Below are 25,510 nucleotides of genomic sequence, written 5' to 3'. Positions count from 1 at the left end.
ACAACTTCCGTTGGAATATTTCCAAACCCTGGAGTCTCTAAATTTGGTGACAAATTAACCTAATTACAGGAAACCAGATGGTTAACCCTTTACTTTTCCTATTGGATCTCAAATCCCCCAGAGGCCAGGGCCTTTGGCCAGTCGTCTTTTGGAGGAGGCCAAAAAGTAAGGTCCTATGAGTGTAAAGTCTTTGTTACCAAAAGTACTCTGACTTGCAAGGGAACTTTTCCACAATACACTCTTTTCCACAATAAGGATAAGACAATTGCCTAAGGACTGTTTTTAAAAAAAGAAGTTGCATTTTTAAGTTATTCCTGAAAAAAGAGACTAGTGTCATATACGTACGATGTTCTTAATAGTATCTGGAAGGTAAATAAGCTTAGATCACACTGAAAACTAATGTTTTTTCATCTATTTTTAATCCTTTGTGTAACTGTCCCACATGACAAGGATGGTGAGATCAGGAGAGTTAAAAGATCAAAGATAAAGAGCACACTATTTCTTTAATAACCATTTATTGTCGAAAGATTGCGTACAGCTTCAAGAGACTTCCCAACCTCTCACCCTGCCCCTCCATATAGAATCGATGTGTTGAAAATCTAAGAACATGCCTTGGGCCAAGAATTAATTGACCTAAAACCAAGTCTTCTAAAGCTAATTTACCACTGATCAATGGCTTAATGATACATTTATCTAAATTATTTTTTCATTTCATGTCTTTTGTTAGTGTGTTATTATTTAATTTATTTTTTATAATTGACATATAACATGCCAAGATTGAAGATGTACAGTGAGTTGATTTAATGCATTTATATGTTGTGATATGATTACCACCATAGTGTTAGTTAACACCTCTATCAGGTCACACAATCATCATTTCTTTCTTGTGGTGAAAACAGTTAAGATCTAGTCTCTTAGTAACTTTGAAGTTTACAATACAGTATTATTGACTGTAATCACTATGCTGTGCATTAGATCTCCAGAACATACTTGCTTGTTGTAAGTCTGTACCCTTAAATAACATCTCCCCAATTCCCCCAGCCTCCAGCCCCTGGTAACCACCATTATAGTCTGTTTTTTTTTGAGTTCAGCTTTTTTAGATTGCACATGTAAGTGATATCATATAATATTTCCTTTCTCTGTCTGACTTATCTCAGCACAATGCCTTCAAAGTCCATCCATGTTGTTGCAAATGGCAGGATTTCATTTTTTCTCATGACTGAATAATATAATAATATTTTATTGTATATATATAAATATATATGTATATATATACACACACACCACATTTTCTTTATCTGTTTATGGATACTTAGATTGTTTCTATATCTTGGCTATTGTGAGTAACGCTGAAATAAACATGGGAGTGCACATACCTCTTCAAATTCCTGTTTTCGGTTCCTTTGGATAGATACCCACAAGTGGGACTGCTGGGTCATATGGTATTTCTGTTTTTAGTTTTCTGAGGAACCTCCACTCTGTCTCCAGAGTGGCTAAACGATTTTGCATACTGCGGGCCGTGCACTGGGGCTCCCTGTTCCCCATATCTTCCCAACACTTGTTATCTCCTGTCTTCTTGATGACAGCCCTTGTCACAGGGGTCACAGATAATCTCTCTTTGTGGTTTTGATTTGCATTTCCTGATGATTAGTGATGCTGGGAACTCTTCAGGTAAGTTACTAGCCATTTACATGTCTTCTTTGGAAAAATGTCTGTTCACTTCCTCTGCTCATTTTTTTCAATTCAATTGCTTATTTTTGTTGTTGTTGTTATTGAGTTGAGTGAGTTCTTTATATATTTATATGTGCATACATATTACCCCCTTATCTGATATATGGTTTGCAGATGTTTTCTCCCATTCCATAGGTTGCCTTTTCATTTTGTTGATTATTTCTTTTGCTGTGCAGAGCTTCGTAGTTTAATGTGGTCGCGCTTGTTGATTTTTGCTTTTGCTGCTAGTATTTTTGGTGTCATATCCAAAAACGTCACTGCCAAGACGAATGTCAAGGAGCTTTTCCCCTATGTTTTCTTTTAGAAATTTTACAGTAGCTGGTCTTATTTTAAGTCCAGTCCATTCTGAGTTAATTTTTGAGTGCTGTAAGATAGGAGTCCAATTTCATTGTTCTCCATGTAGCTATCCAGTTTTCCCAACAACATTTATTGAAGAGACTATCATTTCCCCACTGAATGTTCTTGGCTTTCTTCTCATATACTGGTTGACTGTATACGCAGGGGTTTATTTCTGGACTCTCTATTGTCTTTCATTGGTCTATGTGTCTATTTTTCTGCAAAAAGTACTTTATTATTTTTTGGTTTTGATGCTATTGTGAATAGAATCATTTTCTTTTTCAGATAATTTTTTGTTGGTGCATGGAAATGCTACTGAATTTTTATGTTGATTTTGTACGACTTCACTGAATTTGCTAACTTGATCTAACAGTTTTTTAGTGGAGTCCTCAGGATTTTCTGTATATAAAATCTTGTAATCTGCAAATAAAAATAATTTTACTTGTTCCTTTCCAATTCTGACTGCCTTTTATTTTTTCTTACCTGATGGCTCTGGCTAGGGCTTCTGGTACTGTGTTGAATATGAGTGGAGAAAGTGGGCATTCTTGTCTTGTTCCTGATCTTAGGCAGAAAGCTTGCAAACTTTCATCATTGAGGATGATGTTGGCTGTGGGTTTGTCACATATGGCCTTTATTATGTTGAGCTACTCTGTCTATTCCTAATTTGTTAAGAGGTTTTTTTTTTGTCATGAATGGATATAAAATTTTGACAAATGTTCTTTCTGCATCTATTGAGATGAGCATATGGTTTTTATCTTTCATTCTTCTAATTTGATATGTCACATCTATTAATTTGCATGTCATGAACCATGCTTACATCCCAGAGAAAACTCCTATGTGACGATGGTGAATGATCCTTTTAATGTACTGCTGAATTCAGTTTGCTAGTATTTCATTGAAAATTTTTGCATCTATCTTCATCAGGGATATTGGCCTGTAGTCTTGTGTTATTTTCTGGCTTTGATATCAGGGTAATGATGACCTTGTCAAATGAGTTTGGGAGTATTTCCTCCTCTTTGATTTTTTGGAAGAGTTTAGGAGGATTGTCATTAATTCTTCTTTAAATATTTGGTAAAATCCACCAGTGAAGCTATCTGGTTATGGGTTTTCTTCATTTATTTACTGATTCAATGTCCTTACTAGTAATTGGTTTGTTAAGATTTTCTATCTCTTCCTGATTCAGTCTTGGTAGGTTGTATGTTTCTAAGAATTTACCCATTTCTTCTAGGTTGTCTGATTTTTTATTTTTTATTTTTTAAAGATTTTATTTGACAGAGATGGAGAGAAAGAGAGAGAGCACGCGAGCGAACACACAAGCAGGGGGAGCAGCAGAGGGAAAGAGAGAAGGAGGCTTTCCACTGAGCAGTGGGCCCGATGTGGGGCTCGATCCCAGGACCCCAGGATCATGACCCAAGCCAAAGGCAGACACTTAACTGACTGAGCCACCCAGGTGCCGCTAGGTTGTCCAATTTTTTAGAGTATAGTTGTCACAGTAGCCCCTTATGATCCTCTTTATTTCTGTTTCCAATTGTAATGTCTCCTCTCATTTATAATTTTGTTGATGGATCCTCTCTCTTTTTCCCTTGTTTAGTCTAGCTAAAGCTTTATCAATTTTATCTTTTCAAAGAAGCAACTCTCAGTTTGGTTAATCTTTTCTATTGTTTTCCTGTTCTCTATTTCATTTATCTATGCCCTAATCTTTATTATGTCCTTCCTTCTGCTAACGTTGGGCTTAGTTTGTTCTTCTTTTTTTAGTTCTTCGAGGTGTGACGTTAGAGTGTTTATTTGAATTCTTTCTTGTTTCTTAATATAGATGTTTATTGCTATGAACTTCCTGTGGTTTTGCCACATCCCATAAGTTTTCTTGTGTTGTGTCTCCATTTTATTTCTCTCAAGATATTTTTAAATCTCCCCTTTAATTTCTTCTTTGATTATTGACTATTCAGGAGAGTATTGTTTAATTTTTCTGTATTCATCAGTTTTCCTCCTGTTACTAATTTTGAGTTTTATACCACCGTGGTTAGAGAAGATACTTGGCATGTTTTCAGTCTTCTTGAACTTACTAATACTTACTTGTTTTATGGCCTAAACATATGGTATGCCAGTAAATTTTCCATGTGCACCTGAAAGAATGTGTATTCTGCTGTTGTCAGATAGAATGTTCTATGTATGTCTGTTAGGTCCATGTGGTCTATAGCATTGTTCAAATCCAGTATTTCCATAATGATTCTCTGTGTGGATGATCTATTCATTGTTACGAGTGGGATATTAAAGCCCCAAACTTACTGTCTTGCTGTTTATTTCTCCTTTTAGTTCTGTTAGTTATTGCTATATATATTTTGGTGTTCTGATGTTGAGTGCTTAAATATTTATGATTTTTATATTGTTTTGATGGACTGACCTATTTATCATTATATAATGACTTTCTTTGTCTCTTGAAACCATTTTTAGTTTAAAGTCTATTATACATTAGTACCTAACCAAAAGAAACCTGAAGAGGATTTTCACTTTTACTAAAAAAAAAAAAAAAAAAAGCCACTCCTGTACTAATGTAGGTCTTTCATAAAAGGAAAGTAGAGTAATGTGACCTTTCAACAAGAAGGGGTTTTTCGTTATTTTATGTTATTTTAGCTTACAAAAGGTTTCATAGGAATACTCTATTTGGGGATAGTGGGGGAAACCTGTAACTTATTTAAAATAGACAAATTTCTTGAAAAACCCAAACTACCAAAGCTTACTTAAGAAGTTGTAGGTAACATGAACAGTCCTATATTTATTAAAGAAATCTAATGTGCAATTTAAAGCATTTCAGCAAAGAAAATTCAAGATCAGAGAGTGTCATTGGTAAATGTAGTCTTTCAAGATTTTAAGGAATAAATAATACCAAATTATGCAAAAATCTTCCATAAATTAGAATGTGAGAGAAGACTTACCAACTAATTTTGGTTGTTTTTGTTTTGTTTTGTTTTGAAGCCAGTTGTATGTTAATCCAAAACAGGGCAAAGTCTTTCAAGAAAATAAAATTTAAAATAGATACTATCTCTCATGAATGCGAGTATCATTTATAAAATTTTAGCAAATTTAACTCATCAGTGTATCCAGAGGATAATATATTTTAACCAAATGGGGTATTTTCTAGGAATACAAGATTGTTACAACATTCAAAAATTAATCAATATATTTCAGCCTATCAACAGACTGAGAAAAGAGAAAATGTTTGATCATCTCCACACATACAGCACTAACAGATGACAACATCGACATCCATTTATGATTAAAAACTCAGCAAACTAGTAAATAAATAAGGATTTACTAACCTGTTCACAATACCTATCAAAAATTTTAAGCAACAGTCTTATGTCTGGAGGTTTTTTACAGGGCAATAAATCCAGCAAAATAAAAAACATTTCTACAGAGCAGAAACAAAGAAATAAACTGTCTTTATTCATAGATGATGGTGTCATTTTCTATGTAGAAAATCTCAAAGAACTACTAGAATAATTAGTGGGTTTAGTAAGTTTGCAGGAAACAGTATATAAGTCAATTGTGTTTACCTATGCAAGCAATGGACAACTGAAGACTGGAAGAATAAAAACCTCCATAATTTACAATAGTTTTAAAAAACATGAAATAATTGGGGATAAATCTAACAATACACATGCAAAATTTTTTCCTGAAAACTACTGAACACTAAAGTAAGGAATTATAGAAGACCTAAATGAATGGTGGGACATACAGTGTTCACAGAATAGAAGACTGGTTACAGCCCAGATCTCAATTCTCCCCAAATTGATCTATATATCCAATATAATGCCAGCCAAAATCCCAGCACAATTTTATGTCTTTTTTGAAATTGATAAGCTAATTATAAAAATCTTTTACTGAAATGCAAAGGTATACAATATTTGGCAAAGAAAGAATATTGGAAGACTTAGACTATTTTTAAAACTTACTATAAATGTGTAGTATCAAGACGGTACTTTTGATGTAAGGATAGACATGTAGATCAATGGGATAGAACGGAGTACAGAAATAGACCTACAGAAATAGTCAGTTGAAATGTGACAGTGACACAGCTATTGCCTGAATGTTTGTGTCCCCCCCTTCCCAAATTCATATGTTGAAATCCTACTCCCCCCCAAGGGATGGTATTAGGACATAGGACCTTGGGGGGGGGGGCAATTAGGTCACGAGGCAGGAACTCTTATAGGATTAATGCCATTACAAGAGTCCCTAGAGAATGTGCTTGTCCCTTCCATCATGTCAGGATCCAGCAAGACATAGACAGTCTGCAATCTAGAGGGGGATCACACCAGAGCTCGACCATGCTGGCAAATCCATCTTGGATTTCTGTCTCCTGAACTGTGAGAAATAAATTTCTGTTATTTATAAGCCACCCAGTCAATGGTAGTTTGTCATAGCAACCCAAGCAGACCAGGACAGAAAATAGATATCAAGACATGGAGATGCTATTGTGACAAACACCTGAAAATGTGCAACTGGCTTTGGAACTGGTCCCAGGCTGGAGGAGTTTTGAGAAAGCCCACACTGCCACGAACAGGACCTTTAAAGGTGATGCAGATGGAAGCTCAGAAAAAAAGAGAAGTGCGGGGAAAACCTCAGTCTTCTTAGAGAATCCAAGTAACCCTGAACAGAATGTTAGTAGAAACAGACAGCAAAGGCCATTCTTTGAGGTCCCAGTGGGAAATGAGAAACATGTTGGAGAAAGAAGGAAATTTCCATCCAAACATGACAAAGAATGTGGCGGAGTTGTGTTCGTGTCCCAGTGTTCTGCAGAGGGCATCACTTAGGAGCCATGAAATTGGATATCTGGCTGAGGAAATACCTAAGCAAAGTGTTGCAGGGGTGGCCTTTTTCTCTTCACTGCTTATGTGAAAGGCAAAAGGAGAGAAATGACTTAAAGACAGAATTGTTAACCAGAGAGGAAGCGCAACCTAAAAATTTAGAAACTCTCAGCCTACCCTTTGGAAAGGAAGGAGAAAGCCTGTTTGGGAGAGAACACAAAGGTTGTGGCCAAATCAGAGCAGGAGATTAGGGAGGATGGGCCACCTCAACAAAAACTGGGAGCTCTTCATCAAGACAATGGGTGATTAGTCAACATCTCGGCAGATGGCAGGGCCCATTGTCCAGTGGAAAAATAACTCCTGAAGGCACTTCAGAGATCACAGTGGCTGTGCCTGCCATCAGCACCCCGGAGTGGAATGATTTCATAGGAGGAGCCGTCTGCTGCCTGGTGCCACCTCACACTGTAGGCTCTGTCCCTGCCCTCGTGCAGCCTCAGCAGCAGCTCCAGCAGGCGTCATAGCGAAGCTGTGGGGGCATAGCTGCCCCCCCCGCCAGATTTCAGAGATGCCCTGGAGAGCTGTGGGCCCCAGGCAGAGAATTACTGCGGCTGTGGGGCCAAGCACAGAGAGCCCCCATTAGGGCAATGCCTAGTGGAGCCATGGGGGCACGGTGACCCCCAAGAGTCCAGACCAGTAGAACAAGTAGTGTGCATTATAGCCCGGGGGGACTCCGGGCGTATGACACCAATGCATGAGAACCCTGACATGGGCCATGTCCCCCAGAGGCATAATGGTGGGGACACCCAAAGGTGTTGGGGCAAGGTTGCTTTGGAGCCTTGGAAGCCCAAACCCTGCCCTAGTGGTTCTGGAAGTTGGGACCTCCTGTGTCCCAGTGGGCCTGAAGGGCAGTGTGGAGCCAAAGACTATTCTCGAGCCTATCCCACTATGTCGCACCCCTACTGAGAATCACCCACCCCTTTCTTTCTCTAGGGCAGTGTGCTGACATGCCAGAAGACGGGCACAAGCTACCCCCCTCCCCCGAAGGAGAGGTTTCACAGTTTGTGCACCTCCTACCAAGGCTACGTTGTCCAACAGCTGCTGAGCTCTGGTGTGATGGGGGGGCCTGGGGGAAGGGGCACACGGGGGATCATCGGCAAGCACTCAGGCTGGCCGCCGGGGTTCATGAAGGAACTGAATAGTGGGGGTTTGCAGACTGGTTGTTGAGATCCATGTGTTGGTAGCTGTGAGTCCTGCAACTTCTCTTAATTCTCATCTGCCCCCAGATGATGTGCGGACCCCCTCAGCATCTGGGTGCGTTGAGACAGAAATGAGCCTCTCAGGCAGTGCCCCCACAGCAAGGGGAAGCTGTTGCTCACTGCACTTTCTCTTTCCCCTATGAGAGAAATCACAGGCTGAGGGCATCTCTCTCCGTGCTGAGCTCTGCCATCCTGGAGCAGGGGGTGACAAGTAACAGATGAAGTGGAACTCTTCTTACCCTTTTCCATATGGCTGTTGTCAGATTTTGTACAAGAGTGGCATGCTGCCATCTCTCAATGGGACTCCAGAGCTCTCAGAAAGGTCTTTTCATCCATGGCTGGTGGTTCAATCAGTGTTAATGTGGAAAGACAAGATCTGGGACCTCCTCTTCTGCTGTCATTTACAATGATCCCCTATAGTTTAGATATCCCTAGTCCAGTATTTCGAGCCTGAACATCGGTGGAAACATGCAACACACACACACACTGTCTCATGGAACTTAGTCAACATATTGGCTTACTAAATGAAGTGTGGCATGTCCAACAATCAGATTTAGACAGGATGTTAAGGTCCAGTGTCAATTAAATATTTGAAGAATGCTTTGATTAAAATGGCTTAAAACATGCCAAGAGACAGAAGATGTTATTACTGTACACGACTAATGAAAAGATATTTGAACGGAGATACTCATGAGTAAGGAGATTATTCTGTAGTCAGAGAACAAGATAAAAAAGTGGGCAGAGCAGCTTTCTGGAACCTGCCACCAATTCCTTTCCCTCGGGGACCACAGAGAGTCTGCTCATCTCTCTTTGATGGCAGTTGTGATGCAGCCAAAGCCTTTTGTTCTTTCAAGGTTGTGAAATCTTCCCCACATATCTGTAAAGGTTCTGTCTTTCTCTTGTAATCCTCCTCCCCCCAGAACTATGATTCCATCTCATTAGGATATAGTGTCTCAGGTTTTTTCCTGAGTTATATGAGACATAATGGTTCTAGGGTAAGTCAGGAAAGCAAGCTCTTTGGGTCATCTCTGGCACCCCAATTCCAAGTTATAGATAATGGATGCCATGCTGTTTTAAATGAACTAAGCCAGATTAAAGGTCTCTACTGAACTCTTAGGCTCAGGAACACTCACAGGAAGTTAGTCTAGTTGAGGAACCAATATTGGGCACCCAAGTTTGTGAAGTCAGGGTATGGATAAGTAATACAGGGTTACACTGATTGGCTGAAAGGCTCAGTTTATCATATCAACCCAAAAAAGGCACAGTCTTTGTAAAACAAATGCAACTCAGGTGTGGTGCTTATCCAGTTTATCCCCCGATAGTGGAGAGAGGAGGAAAGGAGGAAGAAATGGCAAGCAAACCATCAGGATCTTTCACTGTTAGTGCACTCAGTTCATGACCTGCAGTACATCTCCAATGTTTTAAGCTCAATTTTGCCCTAAAGTGAGTTAACACTCCACCAAATTATTGTGGACAACGTCCATACTCTGAGAATTAAAAACAAAGCCAAAAAGACTTCATAAATACTGCATTATAGAAGAAAGGAGTCCTCACTACCAAACTACATCTCTTTAATCATCAAAATTCTCTACATGAGTGAAAACTAAGACTCTTTCTGAGAGTCTACTTTGAGGTATGTTGTTGAGTTGATGTGTTCCCACACTCGGGACAGAAAATGAGACCTCATGACACTGGAGAGAGGATGGACTTACAGTCAGGAGTTACATAGCAGCAGAACGTCTATTTAGAGAGGGATATTGATGGCTTGCTCTTGAAAGACACCACTGTATTTTTACAGTAAAATGTTTAGGTCCTATGACGGGGAGTTATTTGTCTCACAGAATAAAAGATTGAGACTCTCTAAATGATCACAGTGTTTCTTTGTAGGAGGGAAATGTAAAAATCTCTCTGTTGGTTGAGGTTTTACCTTTTAGATTATGTAATGTACATTTCTGTTGATCTGCAAGCTCTCGTTCTCTGTCCTTTCTTGTTTTCATCTCCTTCCAGTTATCTGCCATACAGTAAAAATCATTATGTACGATCCCAAATGATTTCCTCCTGCCCTATTCCAATTTTCTCCCTTTTCCCAACCTACAGCTCTTCCCACCCCTGAGGTTTTCTGTATTTCCCCTCTATTTTGCATTTCCTTTGTACCATGTGTCTATTTAACTATGTTTTGTATAACTGTATCTTCATTTGCAAATTTTTTGTTATTCTTTTGGTCCTTTTCTGACAAATTCAGAAAATATTTTTGTTACATAAATGGGCTTTTTCACTTTTAAAGAGATTGATTGAATCTAAAGATGAGTCACAAAGAAGTAGTATCTGGAGATTTGAAATCCATATTTATTTATTTTTATTGACAAGGGGTAATAGGAATTGGTAATAAAGCTGGAAGTGTTTAGGATCTATATTCCAATGATTTTAGATGCAAAGAACTTTCCTTTTGATGCTTTTCCTAGTTTCATTTTAATTTATGCTTAAGGGGTTCTTGATAATCTGAATAGATAAGTGGTGTTGGAATTGGTATAAGAATCCACCACGATCTACAGCATCTCCATCTTCTTTTGCAGGCACCAATCTGATCCTCTGTTAATTTACAGATGTCTCTTCTGCAAATGCCAGACAGATTTAAACAATGGTTTTCACCAGAAGCCAAACCACTTCTTACTGCAGAAGAAGAGAGACAGTGAAATAATTAGTTCATCAGTGGAATGTAAGACCTGAAACACTGTTAAGTGTGAGAATAGAAGGGTTCTGGTATGAGCATTTCTATGTGGAGAGAAGAAGCTGGACAAAAGATCTATTCAATTGTTCCATCACGTTCACTGTCCTTTTTTACCCAACAGCCCAAGTGTTAACAAGCCCCTCCCTCCTTTTCTTGTAAGTTCCTGACATTACTAATTTATGCTTCAAAAAGAACTTTGGTGGGTGCCTGGGTGGCTCAGTTGGTTAAGCGACTGCCTTCGGCTCAGGTCATGATCCTGGAGTCCCGGGATCGAGTCCCGCGTCGGGCTCCCTATTCAGCGAGGAGCCTGCTTCTCCCTCTAACCCTCCCCCCTCTCATGTACTCTCTCTCTCTCTCTCTCATTCTCGCTCTCTCAAATAAATAAATAAATCTTTAGGAAAAAAAAAGAACTTTGGTAAATGTCACAATGGTACAACAAGGGGATGAACAATATACATGTCCACATAAAATTGTGAGGAGGCCATCATTAAGCAAGAGTGCTTATGTGGGATCAAAGAATCACAATCTGGGGTATAGAGATTCGGGTAACAGCCCAGATAGTGTCCTACTAGGGAGCAAAAGTCAGAGGTTTTTAAAGCAAAAAGGGAATGCATTGTATACATTGTTCACAAAGAATTTTTGATTGGTGTTGGCGGCAGGAAGCTAATTTTGGCTGAATCTAGTTGGTTGCTAGGATCTCACTAAGCAAAATCTCTTACTGTAGCAAGTTGCAGGTGTTTGGGCTGAGTCCTTGGAATATTTGCAATTTGGCCCAGTTCAAAAGTTTATGGTTTCACGAGTGAGGACGTGCATAAGGCCCACCTCCTAAATGGCCTCCCAGCTCCATTTTATTTTATTTTATATTATTTTATTTTTTTTAAGATTTTATTTATTTATTTGAGAGAGAGAGAAAGCATGAGGTGGGGAGGGTCAGAGGGAGAAGCAGACTCCTCGCTGAGCAAGGAGCCCGATGCGGGACTCGATCCCGAGACTCCAGGATCATGACCTGAGCCGAAGGCAGTCGCTTAACCAACTGAGCCACCCAGGCGCCCCCCCAGCTCCATTTTAAAACCTCATAACTGACCCCATTTCATTTTCCTTTCACATCTATGTTCTAAATATGCCATTTTCTTCATTGTTTTACTCCTTTATGTGGATCTTCAATAAATATTTGCAGAGTATCTTCTATTCAGCAGACATTTTTCTTTGCACTAACAATAGAACAGTGAAAATGGAAGAAATGATTTTTATTCTCACAGGACTTATCTTCAGGGAATAAAATCCGATCATACAAAAATAGGTGGCTAAGATAATTTCAGAAAGTGGTGTTTAGAACAAAATAATACAGTAATCGACCAGATATAGTCTGGAGGATGCAGTTAATAGAAGGGACAGAGAGAGGCCTTCTGAGGAGGTAGCGTTTGAACTGAGGTCTGAATGATGGGCATGAAAAAGACAAGCAAATATTCCTGTGAGGGTATTATAGGCATAAGGAATAGCAAGAACAAGGTCCCTTGCTTAGTTTATTGGAAGAACAGAAAGACCTGTGTAGGTTGAGCATTACAGAAAAAAATGTTTGATAAGACATGAGATGAGGTAAGACAGAATAAAGATCCCGTGTTACTCGCAGGCTATAGTGAGTTTGCAGGTTTCTGTACCTGTTTCTGCAGTCCTCTTACTTCAGCTCCCTTAACAATCGACATGCTCATTCTTCTTTTACAATGTTCAGTTTTGTGGCACCTGGGTGGTGGCTCAGTCAGTTAAGCATCTGCTTTCAGCACAGGTCGTGATCCTGGAGTCCAGGGATCGAGCCCCACATCGGGCTCCTTGCTCAGCAGTGAGTCCGCTTCTCCCTCTCCCTCTGCCATTCTCCCCACTCGTTCTTGCTCACTCTCTCCCTCAGATAAATAAAATAAAATGTTCAGTTTTTTACCTTTCCCACCTCCTTTTGTCCTCCTATCTGTGTAGCTGAGGGGTTGGGTGAAGTTTCAGGAAAACAGATCATGTGGATACTGGTTGTGGTACTAGTCTATTCTACAGACACAGAAATCCATTTCGTCATGTTTCAGTCAGCTCAGAAACAAGCAGAAGTTATTTTTTTCTCTCTGAATCTAGGTATGATTTACCTAACTCAATGTACCTTAGTCACTGGGTGTATCAGAAGAAAAAACTAAATTTGTGGATGTTCTGAACAATCCTTTCAATTGTATCTAAAAAACTGAAAATTTGTTATCATATCCAGACCATTATTTCCTATAGGTGACTTACACTATAGCCAAGTTAATTTAATAGGAAACTAATGGCAGAGCTGATGATCTGGCACTGCAATCCTCAAAATAAAATGACTGCCCAGGAGATAAGCCACCTAAGAAAGAGGTAGAAGGAGGACAGTTAAGCTTTAATGGGTCTCACCTCTGTATTGAGAGTTTGCGTAGTGTGAAGGATTTCCCACCCATGAGGTAACTGATGGTCCACTCAGTAATGGACAGATCCTACCAAATAAGAGTTTTTCAGTCATCACATTACTTTTGTTTATACTTGCCTATGAAGCCATTCCTAGCTAAGAATGGTAAGATAATATTTTTAGATTAAGATTTGGTGATAATGTTCCTCTTTGCTGTTAGCAGAATGACATATGCAATATATCCAGTTGATCAAGTAACTTAAATATGTATTCAGAAGGAGAGAATTGAAAAGAAAATCAATTTGATTGATCAATGATTTCTGATAAATGTTATTTTAAAAATAGGAAGAGAAGAATATCACCTTAACCAAATTAAAACTCATCTGAACACAAAAATCCATATAGCATTTCATAGAGAAATACTAGCCTTAATCCCATTAAAATGAGAAGGGAAAGAAGAATGTCCACTGTTGACACTACATTAATAGAGTCCTGAAATTTTTGGACAATGCTACAAGCCATAAGAAGAAAAGGCAGTGATGACTTGAGCCTACTGCTTTTCCTCTTCTATTCCTGCTCAAATGCCATTTGAATTATGTAGGTAGCATTTTGAAAGAATCTCTAGGAGTGCCCCAAACCACAGGGTACCATCAGTACATGAGAAACAAATTCCTGGAAGATACAAAACAAATATCAGATTGAAAGAAAGGTTCAGGCTTTTGGCCACAATTGCAAGTTAGATACTCTCAAGTGACTGCCTTTATAGAATAAATGGATCATAGAGAATATCTCTGAAATATTGCTGTTCTTGAAGGTAGTAGGGCAGTTTTCTAGAACACTCACTCTTCAAGGACAAGTCTGTGAACTGAAGATTAAGCAGCGGGCCCTCTGGATTGGTTGGCTGGCTGGGGTAGGGTACTGAAATAAACATGGAGGAGGTTTCACAGTGGCAGCTTTGGATGGTCACAGAGACACATTCCCAGTTTAGACCCATAAGATTCTGGTGGACTAAGGATAAGCCATGACTTCACTGTGACAAATCATCAGGAAGATAAGACACCATGAGCAAAAGTTAATGAAATAAACAACATGTTTGGACCCTCAAGGACTAAAGGTATTGGCATTGCCAATGTGACAAATAATTAAACATCTATGTATCAAATTATTTAAAGAAATTAAACCTATTATCACAAAGCTGTACAAACAAGAAGTAAAGAATACAGATGATAGAATAAGTGGGCAGGTTTGAAAAATAGAGCCTTCAAGACATGAAAAAATTTTTTGAAAAAAATAACTAAGATATTAATGACCAATCATTAGACAAAATTAGTGAATGAAGTGATACATCTAAATTATTTACCCAGAACTTAGCACTAAGACACAAGGTCTCACATTTATTCTGGGACAAGAGAGGAACAAGAGGAGGCAGTGCTTAAAGAGATTCTCCTGAAACGATGGAAAAATACAAATCCACAGAATCAAGATAAAAAAGCATTCCTAACAGATAATATAAAAGAAATTCACATTAAGTTATAGAACAAAACAAATGCTAGATCATAAAAACATTGAAAAAAAAGGACAAAAACTTGAAATACTAATTTAAAAATAATAAATTTAAAAATAAAAATAATAAAAAAAGAAATAATAAGCTATGGCAGCAAAGTGAAAGCCAAAAAAAGAATGGCCTGTGAGAGAAAATTACCGCTGGTGTAGAATTGGATACTCAGTAATGCTTTCTTTCCAGAATAAGGATAAGAGTTACAAATTGACAGATAAAGACTGAAATGATTTACCACCAAGAATTCTATAGCCAAGGGGCACCTGGGTGGCTCAGTCGTTAAGCGTCTGCCTTCGGCTCAGGTCATGATCCCAGGGTCCTGGGATCGAGCCCCGCATCGGGCTCTCTGCTTGGCGGGAAGCCTGCTTCTCCCTCTTCCATTCCCCCCTGCTTGTGTTCCCTCTCTCACTGTCTCTCTCTCTGTGTCAAAATAAATAAATAAAATCTTAAAAAAAAAAAAAAAAAAAAAAAAAGAATTCTATAGCCAAGGAAATCCTTGAGGACATACACCATGAAGAAAGAATTTAGCACAGAAAGAAGGTGGCCTCAGAGTGAAAGTGGAATTTTAGTAAATACCAGTAAATTGATGATAGTAATAATAATGCTCTCCAACAGATGAGATTTGAAAAAGAATAGAAGTGAACTTCTATTTAGGATGTAAAAGTTACAAAAGAAATTGTTCTTTTTCTGACAAAGAGAGCAAGCTGGATAATTCACTTAATAGCCCAGCACAGAGCTGCTTTCTCAAAGAAATTGAATTAACTAAAATCCAAAGTGATAGGGCCCTACTGAAAGGGAGGGGGTGACATCACCGGGATGGTGGTGTGGGAGACCTCAGCCTCCTTCCCCCCACGAAGATCAGCAATTAGACAGCTATCCATGAGCAAACACCACCCTGGAAGAGCGCTGCTCTCCTCTTCAGAAACATCAGAGCAACACATTGAGACAAAAAGCCTGAGAATAACTGCACAGAAAGGGATAGAACAGCTTCAGCTTGCCTGTGCCACCCCATCCTCCAGGTCAGCACTGTTCAGCACCAACAGGGAAGCCCCCATCTAGAAAGAGACCCCTACCAGGGGAGAGGAGGAGGGTGAGCAACCAGCTTCCCCAGCCTTTGGGGCACCACCTGAAGGACCCATTTCAATTTCATGCCCACCCCTCTCCAGACCGGCAAAGCAGCAATGTGTGGAGGTGGCTAGGGATGGAGGAGAAAAGCAGGGGCTACTGTAACAGCCACAAGCAGCTTGTGACTGCTGTCCCCAGTGACCTGCTCTGCCAGGACCCCAGCAACTTTTGCTGTAGAAGAAACCCATGGGCAGCCCAGCTGCCAATCAACCCTGCAGATTTCCCCCAGTTTTCACCCCACAGGGGTTCTCCTTCACTGATACCAGCCACCTGAGTCCCTTCCTACTCCTTCCCCTGCCCTGCCCCCTGCCAGAGCTGGGGACCTACACCAGCATCCAGCCTAGGCCTCTGCAGCTTCTTGATTGCAAGACATCAGTGGAGACCCCCACAACTGACTCCCATGCCATGCATGCACTCTGGGGCTATGTACTTGCACACCTCTGGTCTGATGCCTGTGTTTGGCTTCCATTGCTGATGGCGAAATCCTGCAGCCATGGAAGTGCACACCAACAGCCAAGACCCCCACAGCTGCTTATGGACCTGCATTTGAACTCTTGAAGAAGAGGGAACACTCCCAAACTCATTTTTTTTTTTTTTTTAAAGATTTTATTTATTTATTTGAGCCAGAGAGAATGAGAGAGAGAGAGAGAGCACATGAGAGGGGGGAGGGTCGGAGGGAGAAGCAGGCTCTCCGCCGAGCAGGGAGCCCGATGCGGGACTCGATCCCGGGACTCCAGGATCATGACCTGAGCCGAAAGCAGTCGCTTAACCAACTGAGCCACCCAGGCGCCCCTCCCAAACTCATTTGACAAGGCCAGCATTATCCTGATAACAAAGCCAGGTAAGGACAATACCAGAAAAATAAAACTACAGGCTGATATTCTGGATGAAGACAGATACAAAAATTCTTTTTTTTTTTTAAATTCATTTCTTTATTTGACAGAGAGAGAGAACAAGTAGGGAGAGCAGGAGAGGGAAAGGGAGGAGCAGGCTCCCCACTGTGTAGGGAGCCTGATGCGGGGCTCGATCCCAGGACCCTGGGATCATGACCTGAGCCGAAGGCAGACGCTTAAACGACTGAGCCACCCAAGAGCCCCCAGATACAAAAATTCTTGCAACTGAATTTAACAGTATGTTAATAGGATCATATACCATGATAAAGAATGGCTTTTCCCTGGGATGCAAGGATGGTTCAACATATGCAAATCAATAAATGTGATACACCTCATTAATAGAATGAAAGATAAAAGTCATCTGATTATCTCAGTAAGTGAAGAAAAAACATCTGACAAAATTCACTATCCTTTCATGTAAAACACTCAATAAAGTGGGTGTAAAAGAAACATACCTGAACATAATAAAGGCCAAATATGACAAACCCACAGCTAACATCATTCTCAGTGGAGGAGTTTGAAGGCTTTACCTCTAGATCAGAAAAAAAGCAAGTGTTTCCACTGTCACTACTCCTATTCAACATAGTACTGGAAGTCCTAGCTAGAGCAATCAGGCAAGGGAAAAAAAAAAAAAGAGAGAGGTGTCCAAACTGGAAATGAAGAAGTAAAATGTCTATGTTTGCAGATGACATGATACATATATATGATATATAATTAACTCAAAATGGATTAAAGACCTCAGTGTAAGACCTAAAGCTACAAAAGTCCTAGAATAAGAAAAAATTGCTTTGACATTGGTCTTGGCAATGATTATTTAGATGACACCAAAAGCACAAGCCACAAAAGCAAAAATGAGTGGGACTTTAACAAACTGAAAAGCTCCTGCATAGCTAAAGAAATAATCAACAAGATGCAAAGGCAGCCTACAGAATGTGAGAAAATATATTTGATAAGGGGTTAATTTCCAAAATATATAAGGAAGCCATACAACTCAAAAGCAAAAAAAACCTCAAACAATCCAATTAAAATATGGACAGAGGACTTGACTAGACATCTTCCCAGAGTAGACTACCAAATAGCCAGCAAGTACATGAAAATGTGCTCAGCATCACTCATCATCAGAGACATGCAAATCAAAACCACAGTGAGACAGCACCTCACACCTGTTAGAATGGCTATCATCACAAAGACAAGAGATAATAAGTCCTGCAAGGATGCGGAGAAAGGGGAACTCTGGTGCACTGTTGGTGGGAATGTAAATTGGTGCAGCCACTGTGGAAAACAATATGGAAATTCCTCAAATAATTAAAAATAGAACTACCATCTGATCCAGCAATCCCACTTTTGAGTATATATCTGAAGGAGGTGAAATCACTATCTCGAAGAGATATCTGCATTCTCATGTGCATTGCAGCATTAGTTACAATAGCCAAGACATGGAAACAATCTGAGTCCATCAACAGATGATGGATCAGGAAACTGTGATGTATATAACAATGGGATAGAATTCAGCCATACGAAGAAGAAATCCTGCCATTCGTGACCACATGGATGGACTTTGATGGCATTATGCTGTGTGAAATTAGAGAAGGACAAACATTGTATGATCTCACTTATCTGTAGAGTCTACTAATATCAAACTCATAAAAACAGAAAATGGAATGGTGGCTGCCAGGGGCTGAGAGGTGGGGAAATGTTGGTCAAAGTGTACAAACTTTAAATTACAAGATGAGTAAGTTCTGCGGAGGTAATGTACAACATGGGGACTCTAGTTAACAATTCTGTATTGTGTCCTTGAAAGTTGTTAGGAGAGTAGAGATGCAAAGTTCTCACCATAACAACAACAAAATGGTAATTATGTGAGGTAAAGGACGTGTTAAATTTTCTGAGGTGTGTGGCAAATGTTTCATAATATATCAAATCATCACATTGTTCGTCTTAAAATTATGCAATGTTATATGTCAGTGACATCTCAATAAATGTGGAAAAAAATAAAAAAATAAAAGGCAGGGGACCCACAGGTACTTGTATGTGTGGATGAATAGCAGCAGGAATCAGCTACTGCTGGAGCCAAGAGGGAAACACCTGAACTTCAGACAAATTTTTAAGGTCTGAGTGTGGGGTTTTATAGCATAAATCAAGGATTCAAGGAGAAGAACCAGAGGTGAAAAATATGGATGATTATTTTGAGGTGTTTCACTGTCAAATGAGGCAAAAAAAGGGTGTAGCATTGGAAGAAGAGCAAAAGAAAAAAAAAGTTTTTCCTTAAAATCACAGAAACAACAGCATATTTGTATGCTAATGATAATAATTCAGTAGAAAGAAAATTGATGATAAGATGAAAAGGGAAGGATTGTTGCTAATAAGTTCCTAAATTCACAAGAGGGGATGTGAAGCAGTGTGAAAATTTATAATACCCTTTCATTTTCTCTGAATCTCTGCAGCATCTGGTGTGATTTCAAACCGATTCTTTCCTGAGATGGTTATTTTAAATATGTCTCATTTTTTCTTGATCAGTGTCCCCAGAATATTATAAAATGTATTACTCTTTAAAATACCAACTTTTTGTCTTGCTGATTCTTTTACATATTTGTGTCTCTCTCTTTTGTTTCTCTAAATTCTAACTTACCTTCATCCCTCCATTTTGACTTGTAGCTTATTTTAGTATGATTCACTTGTTAATTTTCATTTTGATGTTTCCTTTGATGCATGCCTATTGCAGAAGAATATTTCTGCATTTCCAAATACTTATAATTTTGTTAATGATTTCTGGCTTAAACAAATTAGGTTCAAGGATATTTTTTTTCCAATTTTCAAAATTTTATTATTTTTTCCAGCTTTATTGAGATAGAATTGTCATAAAACATTGTGTAAGTCTGAAGTGTGCAACATGTTGATTTAATACACTAATAATTTTGATCTTCTGAAATTTTGATAGCTACTTTATGATTGAATGTATGGCCATTTTTAAAAAAAATTTTTTATTCTTATGTTAATCCCCATACATTACATCATTAGTTTTAGATGTAGTGTTCCATGATTCATTGTTTGTGCATAACACCCAGTGCTCCATGCTGAATGTGCCCTCCTCAATACCCATCACCAGGCTAACCCATCCTCCCACGCCCCTCCCCTCTAGAACCCTCAGTTTGTTTTTCAGAGTCCATCGTCTCTCATGGTTCGTCTACCCCTCCGATTTGCCCCCCTTCATTCTTCCCCTCCTGCTACCTTCTTCTTCTTCTTTTTTTTTTTTCTTAACATATATTGCATTATTTGTTTCAGAGGTACAGATCTGAGATTCAACAGTCTTGCACAATTCACAGCGCTTACCAGAGCACATACCCTCCCCAGTGTCTATTACCCAGTCACCCCCTCCCTCCCACCCCACCCCCCACTCCAGCAACCCTCAAACAAAACTGCAGTTTGTTTCCTGCAATTAAGAATTCCTCATATCAGTGAGATCATATGATACATGTCTTTCTCTGTTTGACTTATTTCGCTCAACATAATACCCTCCAGTTCCATCCACGTCGTTGCAAATGGCAAGATCTCATTCCTTTTGATGGCTGCATAATATTCCATTGTATATATATACCACATCTTCTTTATCCAGTCATCTGTCGATGGACATCTTGGCTCTTTCCACAGTTTGGCTATTGTGGACATTGCTGCTATAAACATTGGGGTGCACATACCCTTTCGGATCCCTACTTTTGTATCTTTGGGGTAAATATCCAGTAGTGCAATTGCTGGATCATATGGTAGCTCTATTTTCAACTTTTTGAGGAACCTCCATACTGTTTTCCAGAGTGGCTGCACCAGCTTGCATTCCCACCAACAGTGTAGGAGGGTTCCCCTTTCTCTGCATCCCCGCCAACATCTGTCATTTCCTGACTTGTTAATTTTAGCCATTCTGACTGGTGTGAGGTGGTATCTCATTGAGGTTTTGATTTGGATTTCCCTGATGCCGAGCGATATTGAGCACTTTTTCATGTGTCTGTTGGCCATTTGGATGTCTTCTTTGGAAAAATGTCTGTTCATGTCTTCTGCCCATTTCTTGATTGGATTCTTTGTTCTTTGGGTGTTGAGTTTGATGAGTTCTTTATAGATTTTGGATACTAGCCCTTTATCTGATATGTCATTTGCAAATATCTTCTCCCATTCTGTAGGTTGTCTTTTGGTTTTGATGATTGTTTCCTTTGCTTTGCAAAAGCTTTTTATCTTGATAAAGTCCCAATAGTTCATTTTTGCCCTTGCTTCCCTTGTCTTTGGCGATGTTTGTAGGAAGAAGTTGCTTCGGCTGAGGTCGAAGAGGTTGCTGCCTGTGTTCTCCTTTAGGATTTTGATGGACTCCTGTCTCACATTGAGGTCTTTCAACCATTTGGAGTCTATTTTTGTGTGTGGTGTAAGGAAATGGTCCAGTTTCATTCTTCTGCATGTGGCTATCCAATTTTCCCAACACCATTTGTTGAAGAGACTGTCTTTTTTCCGTTGGACATTCTTTCCTGCTTTGTCAAAGATTAGTTGACCATAGAGTTGAGGGTCCATTTCTGGGCTCTCTATTCTGTTCCATTGATCTATGTGCCTGTTTTTGTGCCAGTACCATACTGTCTTGATGATGATAGCTTTGTAATAGAGCTGGAAGTCCGGAATTGTGATGCCGCCAGCTTTGCTTAAATGTATGGCCATTTTTATAAATGCTTTGGCTGTACTTAAAAATTTGCATTCTGTAGTTGGATGTAGTGCATTAAGATTCTTTATGAGAGACCTGAGGAAAGAATCCCTTCCATCTCCTTGGTTTGTAGATGGCCATTTTCTCGTTGCATCTCCACACTGTGTTCCCTCTGTATGTGTCTGTGTCCAAATTTCCTCCTCTTATAAAGACACCAGTCATACTGGGTTAGGTCCTACCCTAATGACTTCATTTTCACTTAATCACCACTGTAAAACCCCAGTCTCCAAATATGGTCACTTCTGAGGTACTGAGTCTTGGATTTAACATATGCATTTTTGGAAAGACACAATTTAGCCCATAGCACCCTCCTTTTCCTTCTAACCTCCTGGATGCTTTCATTTTAGGTGGATTTTTGGTTTTATTGTTGTTGTTGTTGTTCTGGTTTGGTTTTGATTTTGGATTTTTTTGTTTGTTTGTTTTTTAGTACCATACAGTTGAGTTTAGTTGATTTTTAAAATAAGCACTAATTATCCTTGATTTGAAGTAGAAAATTAACCTATTTGCATTTTAATGTGGTCACTAACATATTGGAGTTTAATTCTACCATCTTACTTTGCTTTCTGTTTGCCTAATCTCTACTCATTTTCTTTCTCTCAATTTCTCTTTTCTACTGGATTATTTTAATCATCTCATTTTTTTCTATTAGTTGGGAAATTAAACCTTTGTTTCCATTCTTGTAGTAGCTCTCATAGAATTAAAACATATGTTCTTAATATAGCAAAGTCTAAAATTAATCAAAATATTTATCCTTATATAATACAATGACTTTACATCTTTGTCATCCTCATTTAACTCCTCCCAATTATTTACTTTTTTTTGTCAAGTATTTTAATTCTACATCTATTTTTAATCCCTACCACTTTCAAACACTTGATGGGTTTCTAAATTGGTTTATCCAAGTTTGAGAAGAGTATTTTTACCTTGTAAAGCTGAAAAGACTCCATTCTATCCCTAAGATGGCACTCCAGAGAAACCCAGACATATGTGAGAGAAGTTTCATAGTAAGATTATTTATAATAGCCAGCAACCAGAAAAACATGAAATTTCCATCAGCATTACAATAGTTAAATGTGTCATTACTGTTGTATCAACTGCAAATAAGAAAAATTAAATGCTTTTCATTTCTAGTTCTTCTACATCATTCATTTTCTTGTCTTATTGATTTGTCATTCTACTTTAAATAATTCAGAACATCTTTATATATAGACAGACCATTATTTATTTAACTATGCTTTGATTGATGGAAACCAGTCAGGTAATCTCCAGTCTTTTGTTTTTACAGATAATATTGTGATGATTAATATTATACACATGCTGCTTAGCATATAGATGAAATATGTCTATAGGATATAGTCCCATGGGAATGGATTGCTGGGTCTAAGAATTTAAAATTTTTTGTTGCTTGTTCATCTTTCATGACATATAAAAAAATTCGTTTAGATTCCAGTGCTGTTAACTTTTCATTACTCCTGCTTTTGAATTAAATGAGTTTTTCCTGGACCAAAAGCTCTGTGCAGGGTGTGTGCCACGAGTTACTTTTAATAACCAATATCTTGTATTAATTATGTTAACTCTTACTTTTATTCAGACCAATGGAGATAAGCAGATACATGGCTATTCACAATATAATGTCTCTCTTCCCCTTCCAGATTCACCTATAGATTATGTGTTGCATATATAAGTTGTTAACACCATTCTTGGTTTAGTCTGAATTATCTGTTTGTCAAGTCCACTACTGACCCCTGGGATGCTCTCATGAATTGCCCATGAATTCTGTTCTTGTTTTGCAAAAGAATGTTTTCGAGTTTGTTCTTAGGGTGTGCCCCTTACCTTCTAGAAGTGTTCTCTGATGGAACCTCCTGGAGTGTGGTGTCATGTGCCTCTGTTTTTCACATTCCATCTATATCCTAGTTTATTTGAAGATGCTGTTTTCAATTCTTTTTCTCACTCATGTTGCTTTTGGATTATTTCTGAATGAAAATGGTGGAAATGCTGAAAGTCCTTTTATAGGCTTCTTTCAGTAGAATATTTGTCTTATAGTCTCTTAGGCACCACCAAAAGGTCAGATATTTATTCTTAGAACAATATACTATCCTCAGTTTCCAGGTTATCTTCAATTTCTTCTTTAGTTTTATAGATACTCTCTTTAAAGGCCTGGGAAATGACAATATGGGTCACAACTCTTGTTAGCCTCACGTGGAATAATGCAAATTAAAACGAAACAAAACAAAACTATCCACACTGTCTTTCTTGCTACACATTATTTATTGAGCTTGTATGTTTGACCAGACACTACATAGTTCATTCCTGATTGAACTGCTAGCATGAACCACATTTTTGTCTAAATAAGATTTCATTTTCTCACTGATAAACCTGGCATTCAAAATAATGGTCTTTGGGTTACCCATAAGGACTCTAGAACTGTTGGCAAAGGGAAGGAAGGAGACTGGTACACCATCACAGGTAGGGGCCTGATGGCTGTGCAGTCCAGCTTCCACATATGTGTATTTCCATAAAACTTACAACCTCCCCGTTTCCTTCATCCCTAGTTCTTGGTGACCACAGTTTGACTCAATGTTTCTGTGAGTTTAACTTTTTAGATTCCACATATAACTGAGCTCATGCAGCATTTCTCTTTCTGTGTATGACTTATGTCACTTGGCATCATGTCCTCAGGTTCCTCCATGTCGTTGCAAATATGTACGGAAATCAAATCTTCATGTTTATACCTTACCTATACACAATTTTGATTTGTCAATCATATATAAATAAAGCTAGGGAAAACTTGTGAAAATAACCTATGACCTTATTTTAGTTTCAACTTTACTGAATCTTTGGGTGGCATGTGATTTCTTGAAAGTCTTGCTACTATTAGTTGACTTGGTTTGATGCTCATCAGCTCAATGTTTTTCTTAATTCACTGACAGACTCCTAGCAACTTTTCTGCATTTGCTCAGTATGTGTGGCATTTTGTCCTGGTTCTATCAATGGTATTCTCTTCCTTTCTCTTATCCTCTCACCCCCTTACTTCCATTTTCTCATCTTCTCTATTTTGTCTTCTCTTTTCATGCTACTAGCTTCCCCTAAGCATTCCCAGGTACTCCTGAAGCTTTAGACACTAATTACTGAACAATGATATGACTCCTGCAGTGATTTCTCATCTGAATACCAGTCCTATATTTTCAATGTTACACACTTCCACCTGAAAGATGCATAGGTTCCTAAAACTCAAGATGTTGAAACTGGCCCTGATTTTGTCCTTGTCTGAAATCTCAAAAACAAACATGAAAACAAACATTCTCCTTACTGTATTTTCTTTCTAGGTTAATGCCCTTTGACTTTATTCAGGAGCCCAAGAATTATCATTCCAGTACATTCATTTGTTCATTAACTATAATCAGTTATAGCTCTTACATATTCCCTTCACATGTCCCTCTATTCACCGAGTTATTGCTTGGTCGTACTCTCTTATAGGTAAAGTCCCATGATCATTCCCTTTCAGGCTGCCCCATCTTCTTCATTGCTTAAGGAGATATTTCTAAATGCAAATGAGTTTGTCCATTCCATTTTCAGAGCCAGTCAGTACATGGCGAGCTCCTCCTCCCTCAGCATGTGCCCTTCGGACCCTCTGTGGGCTGCTTCTGATTCTCTTTGCCAGCCGTCAGGCACGATCACCTCACCTCAACATGCTGCATGCTGAACCTGTAATGCGCCATGACTGTCACATCTTGGTTTCTTTACTCATGTCCATTCATGTGTCTGAAGCCCCCTCCAGTCCTCAGATTCCTCAGATTCACTTAGCAAATCATCTTTCATTTACAAGCAGATAAAATCATGATTTCTTTTATAAAATCAGTGTTATGTGGGCTTTTTTGTACTTTGACTAATCTCACAGAAAGAATTTGCTCTCTTCCTCTCTAACCCCATTTTCCCAAACAT

The 25,510-nt window shown here is 38.8% G+C and overlaps 1 protein-coding gene across 1 annotated transcript; it reads right to left on the bottom strand.

The window, feature by feature from the left end:
- Positions 1–10,592: 10,592 nt before the first annotated feature.
- Positions 10,593–25,287, bottom strand: DEFB109B (defensin beta 109B). Its single transcript, XM_044912798.1, has 4 exons — positions 25,252–25,287; positions 23,662–23,725; positions 15,892–15,930; positions 10,593–10,798 (listed from the first exon to the last, which is right to left on the bottom strand). The coding sequence occupies exons 1-4, from the start codon at positions 25,285–25,287 to the stop codon at positions 10,593–10,595; spliced, it is 345 nt and encodes a 114-aa protein (XP_044768733.1).
- Between the last annotated feature and the right edge of the window lie 223 nt (positions 25,288–25,510).

The sequence above is a fragment of the Neomonachus schauinslandi genome, chromosome 2 (genome assembly GCF_002201575.2).
Source record: "Neomonachus schauinslandi chromosome 2, ASM220157v2, whole genome shotgun sequence".
Classification (NCBI taxonomy): domain Eukaryota; kingdom Metazoa; phylum Chordata; class Mammalia; order Carnivora; family Phocidae; genus Neomonachus; species Neomonachus schauinslandi.
Note: the sequence above shows the minus strand (reverse complement) of the source record. Positions and strands in the feature narration are given on the sequence as shown.